General features: G+C 49.8%; 4 protein-coding genes across 4 annotated transcripts; 2 read left to right on the top strand and 2 right to left on the bottom strand.

Moving 5' to 3' along the window:
• Positions 1 to 44: 44 nt before the first annotated feature.
• Positions 45 to 1,983, bottom strand: CLUP02_11769 (quinate permease; the record flags this gene model as incomplete). Its single annotated transcript, XM_049290736.1, has 5 exons — positions 45 to 244; positions 357 to 577; positions 643 to 955; positions 1,015 to 1,821; positions 1,881 to 1,983. 5 exons carry the CDS (start codon positions 1,981 to 1,983, stop codon positions 45 to 47), a joined length of 1,644 nt encoding a protein of 547 aa, XP_049147881.1.
• Positions 1,984 to 2,175: 192 nt separating this feature from the next.
• On the top strand, positions 2,176 to 9,275 carry CLUP02_11768 (calcium-translocating P-type ATPase; the record flags this gene model as incomplete). Its single annotated transcript, XM_049290735.1, has 16 exons — positions 2,176 to 2,250; positions 2,367 to 2,601; positions 2,700 to 2,802; positions 2,877 to 2,997; positions 3,071 to 3,116; positions 3,202 to 3,250; positions 3,565 to 3,727; positions 3,754 to 3,900; positions 3,958 to 4,557; positions 4,656 to 4,837; positions 4,906 to 4,983; positions 5,071 to 5,156; positions 5,326 to 5,350; positions 5,404 to 5,542; positions 5,612 to 8,353; positions 8,412 to 9,275. 16 exons carry the CDS (start codon positions 2,176 to 2,178, stop codon positions 9,273 to 9,275), a joined length of 5,655 nt encoding a protein of 1,884 aa, XP_049147880.1.
• A 516-nt stretch (positions 9,276 to 9,791) lies between these two features.
• Positions 9,792 to 10,329, bottom strand: CLUP02_11767 (uncharacterized protein; the record flags this gene model as incomplete). Its single annotated transcript, XM_049290734.1, has 2 exons — positions 9,792 to 9,930; positions 10,028 to 10,329. The coding sequence occupies 2 exons, from the start codon at positions 10,327 to 10,329 to the stop codon at positions 9,792 to 9,794; spliced, it is 441 nt and encodes a 146-aa protein (XP_049147879.1).
• Positions 10,330 to 11,255: 926 nt separating this feature from the next.
• Positions 11,256 to 12,043, top strand: CLUP02_11766 (uncharacterized protein; the record flags this gene model as incomplete). Its single annotated transcript, XM_049290733.1, has 4 exons — positions 11,256 to 11,374; positions 11,449 to 11,611; positions 11,700 to 11,809; positions 11,884 to 12,043. The coding sequence occupies 4 exons, from the start codon at positions 11,256 to 11,258 to the stop codon at positions 12,041 to 12,043; spliced, it is 552 nt and encodes a 183-aa protein (XP_049147878.1).
• Positions 12,044 to 14,412: the final 2,369 nt, after the last annotated feature.

Here is a 14,412-nt window from a genome sequence, read left to right as displayed (position 1 = left end):
CCCAGTCCGTCCGCCTCCAGCTCGTTGCGTCTCCTTGCGCCATCTCATCTTGCCACTGACTTGTCTTCCACAGTATCCACGTACTCTAACCGAATCTCCTTCTCCTCCGAACCAGTCGCGTACACAGCGGCGGGCGAAGTATTCGCCAAGACATCCTTGACGCTCTCGCGTTCTCGCAAAGCGGTCCAGACCGTGGTGTGCATGCTCCTCATGAAGAGTAGATCCATATCTTCCAGCGTAAGACCTAGCACGGGGCGCCTGCGTCAGCCACAAGGATAACGACGACGGAGAAAGTGGCTGAGGATAATACACTCTGACGGCAGTAGAGACCAGTGAGAGTGGGTAACAAAACTTACCTTTGGTTTCCGGTACGAAGAAGAAAGCCCACACGCCCATCAGGATCATGAGAGCGCCGAAGAACATGTAAGTTCCGTAGCCGAGCGACGTAATCATGTAAGGCGTGGTCCGTGAGACAATGAGGCTCCACAGCCATTGATCTGCTGTTGTGATTGCGACGCAGAGCATGCGGATGTCTAAGCTGAACACTTCGCTGCAGTACAGCCATGTGATGCCTTGCCTGTAGGGTTGATTAGACTTTATGCCTCACTCATAGACTACAGATACTAGTAAAAGGAGCCTCACCAGGTGGCGCAGTAGATCAAGCCATAGAGATACACGCAAACCATGGCGATGTACCCCCATGCATTGCGGTCGGTATTACCAGCAGCCGCCTGGCCCGCAGGGTCCGCAAGAAACGTGAAGCCACCAATGTACCACATTGGAAGGGATCCGATGAAGGCACCCCAGATGAGACCATTGCGCCGACCGACCTTTTCGGCGAGCCAGACGGTGAAGATGACCATGCCGAGGGTCTTGGCTATACCGTAGAAGCCCGTGGCGAAAAGCTTGGTGCTCGTGCCTGTAATGCCAAGAGTCTCAAAGATACGAGGCGAGTCTATTTTTTCATGTTAGTGGAAGAGAACCTAGATCATGAGAACGTTTTCTTTTACTCACAGTATGTGATGATGTTGACCCCTGTCAGATTCTGGCAGGCCATCAGAAGCAGACCGATGCCAATACGGTTGCGAGAGCCCTTCTCAAACAAGCGCTTGAACATTTGAGACTTTGACATACGATTCGCGCTGCCGTCTTCTACTTGGCGCTTGATATCACTGATCTCGGTGCTGACATAGTCATGGTCTGCTGGCAGCTCGCGGACATGAACCAAGACTCTCGTGGCATCTTCCCATCTATCGTTCTTTGCCAGCCACCTCGGCGACTCAGGACACACGAAAATGCCAAAGAACAAAAGCACGCCCGGAAGCAACTGCAAGCCGAGGGGTACAATCCACTGCGTTTGTGTCGAGTCTGAGATTGTGCGGTCCACCGCGTAGTTTACCCAGAAGCCGCACATCCCTCCTCCCTGTGATGCAATTTCAAAAAGCCCAACGAGGCGGCCGCGAATGGACGGCGGACTGATTTCCGAAATGTACACAGGGACAATGAGGGATGTAGCACCGATGCCCAAGCCAGCGATGGCTCTTCCGGCAATCAGGAGCCCAATCTCTCCGTGGGATGCTGTCATGAGAGTCCCGCCAACCAGGAAGACGAGAGCAGAGATCATGATTGCTCTCTTGCGGCCGAGCCACTCTGCCAAGGGGAACATGAGCAGGGCGCCGAAGAAGCATCCTGCCTGAAACGTGGAGACGATGTTGCCTTGGAGAGTATCACGGACAGTTGGCGAGCTATCTGCAAGGTCGAAATCCCGGCGGAATGAGTCCAGAGCCATGGTGCCACCTATGACAGAGGTGTCGTAACCCACTGGGCTGTGTTAGTCTAGGTGCCGTCTCTGGTGAGCTTGGGGGCGAAGTGAAACTTACTGGCGATAGCACTCATTGAGGCAATGACCGCTATCATGTGAATGCGCCAATTGCGGACTTCACTGGGATCGTTCGTCCCATCGGCGTGGAGGTTGAACCCCATCTTGCTCAGTGCTCAGTGCTCAGCCTCGTGGCGGGAACGAGTATGACCTCAGATCAGCCTTGGACTACCGATTTCTTGGCAGGTTCAACGAAATGATGATGGGAAGCGCCGTCTCTGTTGGCGCCGCAGTGGCAGGAAAGCTTGATGGCAATCGAACGTAAGCTACGCAAGGACTCGCAAATGGAACGGGCAATGACACCAGCCACGATACCCAAAAAACTGGATAGCCAGGCAGATTCGTTGATTGACATGCGCAAAGGCGATAATGTCTCCTTTATGGATGAGATACGACATGGCAGCATGTTTGCCTGCATGGCATCGTTACGTTGTAGGACTTGACAGATCAACGCGACGCTAGTTTATCTCACTGAACAGCACTGTAGACTGGCGGAAAACCCCATGCTGATGATAGATGGTTTCCTGACCTGGATGCTTCAAGCGATACACCCTTTCGAGATCAGGTGGACAAGTTGGATGCAATTGAGTCGAAGCTAGACCGTCTTGTTCAGGGGATCATGGCCAAGATTCTCTGGCTAGACGACAAGCTTCCCCGCGTTCCCCGCGTTAGGTATGCAGCGACCGGGATGGTGACCTTGACATTCTTCCGCAATCACGGTAGTTGGTGCTTGAAACATTGCAGATATCGGGATGCTGAGAGATACACCATACTTTAGACAGAAAGGGAAAGCGCTCGAGGTGGCGCTAGATGATATTAGTTCGGGAAAATGCTCGAGTCAATGCGTTCGTTGAGCGCTGGGGCCATTGGTGTAATGCTGGCCAAGAGTTTTGGACTGGGCCAAACGCTCTTGGACTTGAGAGGTTGTGTATGAGACCAGGATGGAAATTGAAGCTTCCATGATGTGGTGCAAGCCATGTGGTCTGCATCGATGCAGGTTGCAGAATGACAAGTTGGATCAGACGGTGGAGACCTGGAGACTTCCATGGACATCTGGCGGTACGTATCGAGCATGCTGTGAGTTCATTGGTCAACCAGCCCAGCGGATTCCCGAAGATGTTCCGGAACTTTGAAATTCCATAGAGGAAAGAGCGAGCAAGAGCAGTTGCCACCAGCTGCACGGGAAGGCAGGTGCGTGCCATCCTTGCTTGCAGCTGCTTACCTGATATGGACCAATGTGGACCACCTCCTTCGGCTTGAGCTAAGCGAACCAATGGAACCCTTGGAGCGTGCCTGCCACAGCCACTCTTGGCGCTGACTAGCGCGGTCCCCCACGACCCCCGGGGACTCCACTCCGAGCTTGATTCGACTGTGACTGTGCATCGCGACCGCCCTTTTTTCTTTTTCTTTTCTTTTTTTCTCATTTCTTGGCTCCTCTTTTTGTCTTTTCGACATTGTCTACACATTTTTTGTTCACTCCGTACCGTGACTCCTCCTTTTTCTCATCTCACAAACTTTGTTTTCCTCAATCAATTTCCTCCCGTTCCTCTTCTCCACACTGTTGCTCCGGTCCTCTCCTAAACCTTCCCCATGTTCATTCTTTACATCACCACTCCGCATGGATTCAGCCAAGAGCTTATCATCGCTAGCTTATTGTTGCTGCCCGTCAACTGATTCGTCTCGAGCTTCACGTCTCAATACTCCCGCAATGCCTCCAAGCTCCACCTCGAAATGCTGACCCGGCCGCCCAGACTTGAGCCAACAACTCCACCGCGGGATGATATTGATGGATCTCGTTCTCAATATCTCCTTGTGGCTACTGGCAGCCCCCAAGGTATCGATTCCCAAGTACAGCGTACGGGGCAGTGGCACAGAAGCCGGATATGACTGAGACCATGAACGGACAATGTCCCGATCCATGCACCCATTCCGTCATCAAACTTTGCCAGTCCGAAACCTCTCCGACCATCCTCCATGGGAAACTGTTTCCCGCTGACACCGAGTGGTCATTCGCCGCCGCCGTGTATATTCGGCCCTGCATCGGTCGGTCACTGCTCGGGTAATGCTGGTCGATAAAGCCATCGCCATTTTACCACAGCAGTTTGGTGGCTCTCTTCGCCAGCGCGGGAGAGAAGCGGATCTACCGGGCTTCAAAGGACGGGCACTCCATTGCGTTCGTTCCCCAAACTCTTGCGTGCGTCTCATTCCCTTGGCAGTATCAAGAGGTTGAGAGCGATACGCCATCTGGATTACGGCCGGCCACCGATCGGACACGGGAACAGCACGGATGCCCACGGCGTCTATCTAATGGTGGCCACCCCCCGCTGGGCGGCCGCATGGCACGATACTGCACCGCACCTGTTGCGACCCGAAGGATGGGCACGCCACTCAAGTCTCGGGCGCAATATCCGTATATGTCCATATCGACAGACGCTCACGGCGGTACTTGCAAACCTCGGTTTCGTCTGGAGAAGTCCAGCCAGATTGAAAACGAATACCTCGGAATCAAACGCGATAAGGTCCCGGCACTTGCATCAACAAAACGCCAAGGTTCAAACATTGGCATGGCCAATGTTGCCAAGATCCCATTTACACGCTGTCAGTCTCCATTCTTCCCCCTGGCTTGGTTTCCCATCTCGTTGTTGCACAGCGGTTCTAGGATGGCCCCGACTCAAGCCGTTCTTCCACTGAATAGAGCTCGCTTCTTGATGCTCCAATTTAATTCCCTCATTGGGTCCTTTTGCACTTTTCCCTCTTGCACAGCCTCAATGCCCAGACCTTGGGCGGTTACCTCCTTCTCACCCTTTGGCTCACCTTTGCACCAGCTAGTCTTGCTAATCTCACCCAAGATGAGAGCCTCTCCCCCCGGCACATCATTCTATCTCTCCTTCGGAACTCCTCTCCTGGCTCCTCTCTTTTGGCTCCTCTCTTTTGGCTCCTTCCCCTCTTGATCACGTCGTGCAAGACTTTTTGTTCTGTTACTTGACCGCCAAGACCAACATATGCTTCCTGCTGTGATAGTCCAGAAGCAAGCGCGCTTTTTTTCTCCCCTCCTCTGATGCATGTATCATTTGGCTTCTCTCTGGCCAATCCATCCTGCCTCTGTGGGGTCTCGGTTGACTTCATACCCTCTTGACTTGCCAAGAAGGGCATGTCGTTGTGAACGCTCGTTCTGCACTGCCACTCTCAAGTCTCGCCGGTCCAAGATTCCAGACAACATCAGCCTATACCTCTAACGCTCTTGAAAACTCTTCTTCCTCATCATCAGTCTCGTCTTGTGTGAGGACTTCTCAAGGTCATCTCAAACATGACGGCTACTCAAGGTTGATTATCCCGCACTATCCTTTTCAACTCCACACGCCATCCGACGGAAAGTAGACTATCGCCTCTCGCCCGGAATCGAACCCCTCCTCTCTGCACTGCCCTCTTCTGCTGTCACCATTCAGCAGGCACGCAGGCTGACTTGACGGCGTCGGTATACACTTAAGAAACGGAAACTTTCTTCGACGGGGCTAAGGGCGCAGTTACGCCAAGGCTCACGGAAGTCTTCACGCTCAGCGTTTTGGAATTCTTGGTACGCCTTTGAGGCTCTCTCTACCTGGAAGGAACGCGAAGACACCTCCGTACGCAAGTTGCCTCCTACACAGCCTTGTTGTACAGCTCGTGTGTTGCCCTTCTGCCTTCTTAATACTCTTCAACTCGCCGGAGGTTACACCAACTCCTGCTACCTAGCATCATTATTGTTGCAACCAATTTCTCTTTTCTCTCTCCCTAGAACTCTTTCCTCAACTTCATTTTCACCTCGTCCATGAGAAAGTCATAGCATCAACTCAAGACTACTCTGCATCGGTGCTAATGGCGTCTCTCGCACCACCCCAGTTGCGCGTCGACACCCGCAATTCTCGCGGGAATGACAACGACGACGCGATAACACCGTCACCTATATCGACGCACTCAAATCCGTTTCTCACCCCGGCAATCAGCGCTGCAACAAGTATGCATTCAACCGCTTTAACGGAAGATCCGGATACAGCTCTTCACCCCGATCCCGGCACGGAAGGCGAGTTTGTCGTTGACAATAATCCTTTTGCTTTTAGCCCTGGGCACCTCAACAAACTTCTCAACCCGAAATCTTTGGCCGCGTTTTTCGCGCTCGGCGGCCTGCGCGGTATCGAAAAAGGATTACAGACAGATGTCAAAGCCGGTTTATCCCAAGATGAGGTGGGCGTTGGGGGCAGAGTAAGCTTCCAGGAGGCCACCGGCCATCAGGAGCCCTCCTTCGCCACATCCGGTGCACAGCCACCAGCCACAACACACCACGCTGATGCCAATGGTTTCACTGACCGAACCCGAGTTTACGGCAAGAATGTCCTGCCCGCCAAGAAGGCGACACCCTTGTGGAAACTCATGTGGGGTGCATACAACGACAAAGTTATCATTTTGCTTACAGTCGCCGCCGCTATTTCGCTTGCGCTTGGCCTTTACGAAACTTTTGGTGCTGAGCACGACCCTGAGGCAGGCCAGCCGGTTGACTGGGTTGAGGGAGTAGCTATCATCGCTGCTATTCTTATCGTCACCTTGGTTGGATCTTTGAATGACTGGCAGAAGGAACGAGCCTTTGTCAAGCTCAACGCCAAAAAGGAAGACCGAGAGGTCAAGGTTATCCGATCCGGCAAATCGTACATGTTGAACGTCGCGGAGATTTTGGTTGGCGATGTTATCCATCTCGAACCCGGTGATCTCGTCCCTGTGGACGGTATTTTCATCAGCGGCCATGACTTGAAGTGCGACGAGTCCTCGGCGACAGGCGAGTCCGACGCTCTCAAGAAGACGGGCGGTGATGCCGTCTACAACGCCCTGCAATCTGGAAACGCTACCAAGGACCTCGACCCCTTTATCATCTCTGGCGCTAAGGTTCTCGAGGGTGTTGGCACGTTTGTCTGCACCTCCGTCGGTACCAACTCTAGCTTTGGAAAGATTATGATGTCGGTACGCACCGAGATGGAGGCAACGCCTTTGCAGAAGAAGCTCGAGGGCCTGGCCATGGCTATCGCCAAGCTTGGTAGCAGTGCTGCCCTTCTCCTTTTCGTCGTCCTCCTGATCCGCTTCCTGGCTGGCCTGGGCTCCAACAACAGCTCTGGCGCCGAGAAAGCTTCCACTTTCATGGATATCTTGATCGTCGCCATCACTATCATCGTCGTTGCCGTCCCAGAAGGACTACCTCTGGCTGTAACTTTGGCTTTGGCATTTGCCACCACCCGTCTATTGAAGGAGAACAACCTGGTCCGTATCCTTAGGGCATGCGAGACGATGGGCAACGCCACAACGATTTGCTCCGACAAGACTGGTACTCTGACCACGAACAAGATGACTGTTGTTGCCGGCACTTTCGGATCTGCCAGCTTCTCCAAGTCGGTTGAGGGCGAGAAGACAATCGGCGCCGTTGAATTTGCTCAATCACTTCCTACAGCTACGAAGAAGCTCATCGTCCAGTCTGTCGCCATCAACTCAACCGCTTTCGAGGGTGAGGAGGAAGGCCAAGCTACATTCATTGGTTCCAAGACCGAGACCGCCCTTCTCCAGTTCGCCAAGGACCACCTCGGCATGCAGGGACTGGCCGAGACTCGTGCCAACGAGGAAGTTGCGCAAATGATGCCATTCGACTCCAGCAAGAAGTGCATGGCTGCCGTCATCAAGCTATCCGACAACGAGGGGTACCGCCTTGTAGTCAAGGGTGCTTCCGAGATTCTCCTCGGGTACTGCAGCCAACAGGTCAACGTCAACGATCTCTCCATCTCGACTCTGGAGCAGTCCGACCGCCTCAACCTCGAGGCGACGATTGACGCCTACGCCAAGCAGTCTCTCCGCACCATCGCTCTCATCTACCAAGACTTTCCCCAATGGCCCCCTCACGGTGTCAACGCCACCATCGAAGGACACGTTGATCTCGGAGATGTCCTCCACGACCTTGTCTTTGCCGGTGTCGTTGGTATCCAGGACCCCGTCCGTCCTGGTGTTCCCGAAGCTGTTCGCAAGGCTAAGCATGCTGGTGTTGTCGTTCGCATGGTTACTGGTGACAATGCTGTCACTGCCCAGGCTATTGCCACCGAGTGCGGCATCTTCACCGAAGGTGGTCTCATCATGGAGGGTCCCGTCTTCAGGAAGCTTTCTGTCGAGCAGATGAACGAGATGCTGCCCCGCCTGCAAGTTCTTGCCCGCTCCTCGCCAGAAGACAAGCGCGTCTTGGTCACCCGACTCAAGGCTCTTGGTGAAACCGTTGCCGTCACTGGCGATGGTACTAATGATGCGCCTGCGCTCAAGGCAGCTGATGTCGGTTTCTCCATGGGTATTTCCGGTACCGAGGTCGCCAAGGAGGCGTCTTCTATCGTCTTGATGGATGATAACTTCACCTCGATTGTTACGGCCCTGAAGTGGGGAAGAGCAGTGAATGACGCCGTGCAGAAGTTCCTTCAGGTATGCAGATACACACAACCCTTTTCCTACCGATTGAAGCTAACATAATTGTGCCCAGTTCCAAATCACGGTCAACATCACTGCTGTTCTCCTCGCCTTCATCACCGCCGTCTCCGATCCCGACATGGAATCCGTCCTCACCGCCGTCCAGCTCTTGTGGGTCAACCTCATCATGGACACCTTCGCCGCCCTTGCGCTCGCCACGGACCCCCCGACCGAGAAGATCCTCGACCGCCTGCCGCAAGGCAAGAAGGCGCCCCTCATCACCATCAACATGTGGAAGATGATCATCGGTCAGGCAATCTTCCAGTTGACCGCTACCCTAATTCTCCACTTCGCTGGTAACGCCATCTTTGGCTACGACGCCCACAACGAAGACCAGCAGCTGGAGCTCGACTCCATGATCTTCAACACCTTTGTGTGGATGCAAATCTTCAACGAGTTCAACAACCGTCGCCTGGACAACAAGTTCAACATTTTTGAGGGCGTGCACCGCAACTACTTCTTCATCGTCATCAACTGCATCATGGTTGGCGCCCAGGTTGCTATCATCTTTGTCGGTGGCAAGGCCTTCCGCATCACACCAGGCGGTATCAGCGGCGAGCACTGGGCCGTCTCCATCGTTCTCGCATCCGTCTCTCTCCCAATGGCCGTCCTCATCCGTCTCTTCCCCGATCCCTGGTTCGAGAAGATTGCAAAGACGGTCGGCAGACCCGTTGTTATCGTCTATCGCGCCCTCGGCAGGTTCTTCACCACAATCGGTGCCGCTTTCCGTCGCAAGAAGACTACCGAGGCTGACGCCGTATCCGAGGACGCTGGTATTTCTTCAGGCTCTGATGACGCCAAGGTCGCTGCGCCCGAGATTGTCATCTCCACCCAGGAGGAGAACACAAACACCAGAGATGTTGAGAAGGCTCAGTGATCAGCCACTGTCTTTGATGATCCGCTTCTTCACAGGCTCTTTATTTTGGCATATACTTCCATTCCTCTGTTACATGTTACTAGCTACGATACCATTTAGTGCGGCCTTTTGTTCTTGTTTCTATTTCCTTGGCACGATTCTACGACCGGATTCTGTTTTGCGCACGTATATATACCACTGGCGGTGGGTATTACAACATACACCAAAGACCAATCTAGTCTTGTTTCACGGGGCGTTATTGGGGCTCGGGGCACCAAAATTCACGTGTGGAATGGTTCGGCACACTGGGACGGAGGGCAAAACCTGTCATTACGGCATTAGAGAGCGATACTTGCATTATTGGTTACGATATGATACGATAGAATATGTTCATTGCTTCGAGATACGGGACAGTATCCAGTACGATGAACTGAACAGAGCTTTTTCCACAATGATCATATTCCAGTACTTTTTGACTTCTGATTGTAAATCTGATCCTTTCTAGCTAATGCTACTTGTATCATGGTTGCCCGCTCACTACGAACTGCTGCACGGAATATCCGTGGGCGAATCCGTCGTCGAGACTGTGAGGTTATACACACTCAAACTCTCCGAATGCGGCTCTAGTCTCGGCGCACCCTGGGCGTCCTTCAGAACCGTAAACGCCGCGCTCCCGCTAAGAAAGACATCGTCAGTACCATCATCCCAAATTTGAGCATGCAGGATTGGGCAATTGAACTTACTAAGCCTGGGAACAGTTCCCCCCAACATACGTAGTCTGCACCACAATCTCCGCCACGAACGTCTTATCCGTCTCCGTCTCCCCGCCCACCGTCGCCCCGCGGATCAGATGCCACCACGACTTGTTCCCGTTCGGCGGGAGCAGCGACTGTTTGACGCCCAGCATGGCCGTCGCGCCCTCAAACGTCCGTCCCGCGAGGATCATCTTGCCGTCGGCGGGCCAGAAGTTGGTGAAGGTCGTGGTGGCGGGTTTGTCTTCTGATGTGCGGTAGTATTCAGAAACGAAGTCGGCGAAGGCGACGTCGACGCCGGCGGAGGGTTTGTAGGGCGCCATGTCGACTGCGGCGACGAGGGTTGCGGCTAGCGGGAGGAGAGTTGAGGGCTTCATGTTTGGCAATATGTTGTTTGCTTTTGCGGTAGAGACTGGGCTTGTTGAAAGGACACGAAGTTCAAGAACTGTGGGATTCTCGAGGAGTCAACGGATGCTGAAGCCTGTCGTCACTCTCAGGACATTCACTCAGCTCTTTAAAGACCCCGCCTTCGATCATACCAAGTCCGATCCAAAGCCCCTTCTGACGTGGGGGCATCTCAGGCGGTCAGCTCTCCCCCGTCGGCGGCACCGGTCCAGCCGGATGCCCCGAGGAAAAGAAAAGGGGCGGGCGGCGCGGCGTTCTGCGGGAACGGGAGGCCCTGGGAAACCTTCATCCCATGTCCGGCAGGGTGCACCCCAGCTCGGGCCCAGCCTTTTCCCGTATATCTGGGGACGATTTCCGCTGGTACCGTTGGTACTTTTGGCGGTTTCTGCTTCTTGTACCCGCTTAATCGCCAGATGGTCGTCTATTAAGCTTTAGGACGGACCGGTCAACTTGGGCCGAAATAAGGGGCGAACCGGCCGCAAAAAGTGCAGTGTTGAGCATATTGCCCACTCAAAGAGCCTCTCGCTTTCGCCGTAGTAAGTACATAGGGGCCTGGGCGCTTATGCTATCATGATTATACAGTTCGTTCTGTCGCATTACTATCTTTTGTACGAAACGCCGATAGTAGACACAGCCCTGCGTTGACTAAGTCACCCACCTCAACCCGTCGGTGTACACAGGCTATCGAGACGCATTTCATGTTTCTATAAAATCCCACCGGCCCCATCTCACGAGAGCCTCATTCTCTCTCAAGCAGCCTCAAGCATTACCCATTCGTTTCAAGCGCGTTCATAGAAGTCTCTCTTTTTTTGTGCCCTAATTGTTTGCACTTCTCAACCCTAAGATGCAGCTCACCTTTGCTCTCCCCGCCCTCCTCGCCGCGCGCTTCGTCGCGGCGATTGACTTCACAGACTACGACCCGCAGCCTGGTGTGCAACCCGAGTTCAAGGCCTTCCTCAAGGCGTAAGTTGTTCAACAATCTCCCAAAAGGAAGACTCCTCTTTCGATGAATTGATACTGACGTCTGTGATGTGTAGTCTCGTCACCCCCGCAGAAGATCCCACCGCCACGACGGCGTACACCGACTTCTTCACCGCGGACGGCATGCAGACGACGCTGAGCATCCACTGCGTCGGTGCAGATGCCATCACCAAGTGCAAGCAGCGATTCTTGCCCACCGATGGCAGCATGTCACTTACCGTATGAGAACACCTCGCATTCTTCATGCATATTACCTTCGTGCATGCAATGTGCTTCAATCGTCTGTTTGGCTAACAAGATGGGACAGCACTTCCCCAATACGACGTTCATCGCAGACAACAATGCGACAGCCACTGTCTACGAGGCTCATGGACGAATTGAGAATAACTTCAAGGCGGGCAACTGCTCGCAAATTTAGTAAGTCAAGCATGAGGCTCGATTTAAAGTAGTATGAGTGAGAAAGTATTTTTCTGACCGGACTTGACTTTTAGCTACAAGACGCAGTACACTGTCCTCAAGACTACAGAAGGCGTTGACGCGGCGCCGAATTTGTCTACAAAGCCCGACCACCAGGTGTACTGGTACCATGACTACTTCGTCAACCCGACGGGGGTGCCTTCCAACATCCCTTGCGATAGCTTGAAGGCGTGATCATGGGAGCTTTCCTCGTTTTGTAGCTCAATAGCATAGCGTTGTGGCATGTGGATATTTAAATAAAGTAGACTACACTATAAGCCGCCTGGGGTAAGTCAACCCACCCCCTTTTGGCCACCCCCCCCTTTTGGCCACCCCATTTCTCCATCCCAGCTACCGCATTAAAACCCTACCCACGATTTTTAAACTACTATAACAATTACAAAAATCGTCCAAATATAATTCTTTTTTATATACTTATTTATCGATATATAATAGTCTTATATATTAAAAATAAAGTTATTTAGGTTCTTAAGGTTATTAAAAGAGGTCTCTTAGTTAATCGGGCCTTAATTAAGTTCGGAGTTCTAAGGTTAATTCTTTATAACTATAAGAGAGGTTACTAAACGAGGGTAATAGTATTCGTAGACCTCTAGAGGCTTTTTTTATAATAAGAAGATTAGTTAGCTTAATAAGTTCATATTTAGTATAATCTAAGCATTATACTAACTTATAAATAACTTATAAAATTTACTAAGTAAGTTTTAAGATTTTAAGGGGATATAAATCCTCTTAAAAAGAGATAAATAGACGCTTTTTTAAGGAGGAACTTATTAATTAAGGTCTAAAGAAGTCGTATTATTAATTCGAGGTATTTAAATAGGGCTATTATTAATATAATTAAGTTATAGTTTAGATTACTTAATATACTAAAGATTAGTAATATTAAATAGGCTAATAAGTATAATATAAATAAGACTAGTATCCTAGAGGGTAAGGGATTTAATAGCCTAGTTTTAAATAAAATAAAAACTATAGTAATATAAAAAAAAGAGCTTAGTTCGCGTACTTAAGTATTTATAATTAAGTATATCTCTATTAATAGTCGAGCTATTAAACTACTAGTTATATATAAAGGAAAGTTAGTATAGTAGTAGTAGTTTCTACTTAAACTTAACCCTTATACTAGTTAAGAGTTTATAATAATAAATAATAGCTAGATAATTAATAAGACTACCCTTAAATAGTTAAAAATAGTATTCTTATTATAGACTAAGACCCCCCCCTTTAGAGGGCTTAGTATACTTAATAAGCCTTAACTATTAGTTCTAAATAGCTATAAGAGTTATATAATAATAGAATTTATATAAGAATACTATAAAAATAACGTCTATTTACTATTCTTATTACTATATACTTCCTATATCCTCTAGCCGTTAGATATAGCTATTTTTAAACTTATTAAGTCTAAGTATAAGAAAGAGCTTAGTAAGGAGGATATAGTAAATAATTTTACTATTATTAAAAAGTAGTACTTCTTAAGCTATTACTAAAAAGCTCGTTTAGCTAGTCTAACGTCGTTAAATATATAAAGTAAGTAGAAAGTAACTAGACTATATCCCCCTAACATAGCTAGACTACTTATTAATTTAATAGTCCTACTTAACCTAGTTATACTAACTAAAAAAACCGTAAATACTAAGTAAGTAACTAGTAATATTAGAAAAGCTATTAACTAAGTATTAGTAGTATCTATTATTAACTAGTTAATACTTAAGAAAGCTAGTGAGCTCTGCGATTAGTTAAAGTTATTTATAAAGCTTAGTCTAGACTATAATACTTAATAACTACTATTTAAAAAAGTAAAAAAAGTATTTAGTAAGTAGGCTTACTATCTAGTAATATCTTAGTACTATATTCGAGTTCTAAAAGCTAAAGTTAACTAATTAAAGCTATAAAAAAAAAGAGTATATTAATAAACCTAAATACTAAGTTTATAAATATTTAGGATATATAGAGAGCTTAAGAGGACTTTAGCGACCGTCTAGTTAGTCCTAGTCGACTCGTAAGGGTCGAATTACTTAGGGAGAATAATAACTATATTATTATAATAATAGAAGATAGTTAATTAATTAAGTGTAGTTAGTGGCGATGTTTTGATAGGGTGGCCAAAAGGGGGGGGTGGCTAAAAGGGGGTGGGTCGACTTAATGACTTGTGAATTGCATGTTGACATTGGCGAAACGATGTTTCCGGGTCTACGGATGCACAGAGTCCCTCTATGCTGGACTATGCCCGGGCTCATTTAGAACTCCCGGATTCTTAGAATGGCTGAGTATGATGCAAGATCTAAAGGGCATAGACTCGGCCTTCACATCTGGCCAGATCCTATTCAGGCCCCACAGACTTGCTACAAGACGACTTCAAAGTTCTTATGTGCCAATGCAATGGCGCGGAAAGAATTAACTAATTAAGACTGGCTGCAAGTATTAAGAAGTCTCCCGGATCGGTCGGTTGTTGTGTATGACCATGAATCCCATGTGCTTCTTAGACTTCCCAAACTATCCCACCGGCTTCATATCATTTAACTCAAAATAATTTTATTCCC

Source organism: Colletotrichum lupini, chromosome 6, assembly GCF_023278565.1.
Source record: "Colletotrichum lupini chromosome 6, complete sequence".
Lineage (NCBI taxonomy): Eukaryota > Fungi > Ascomycota > Sordariomycetes > Glomerellales > Glomerellaceae > Colletotrichum > Colletotrichum lupini.
This window is presented reverse-complemented; position numbering and strand designations above follow the sequence as displayed.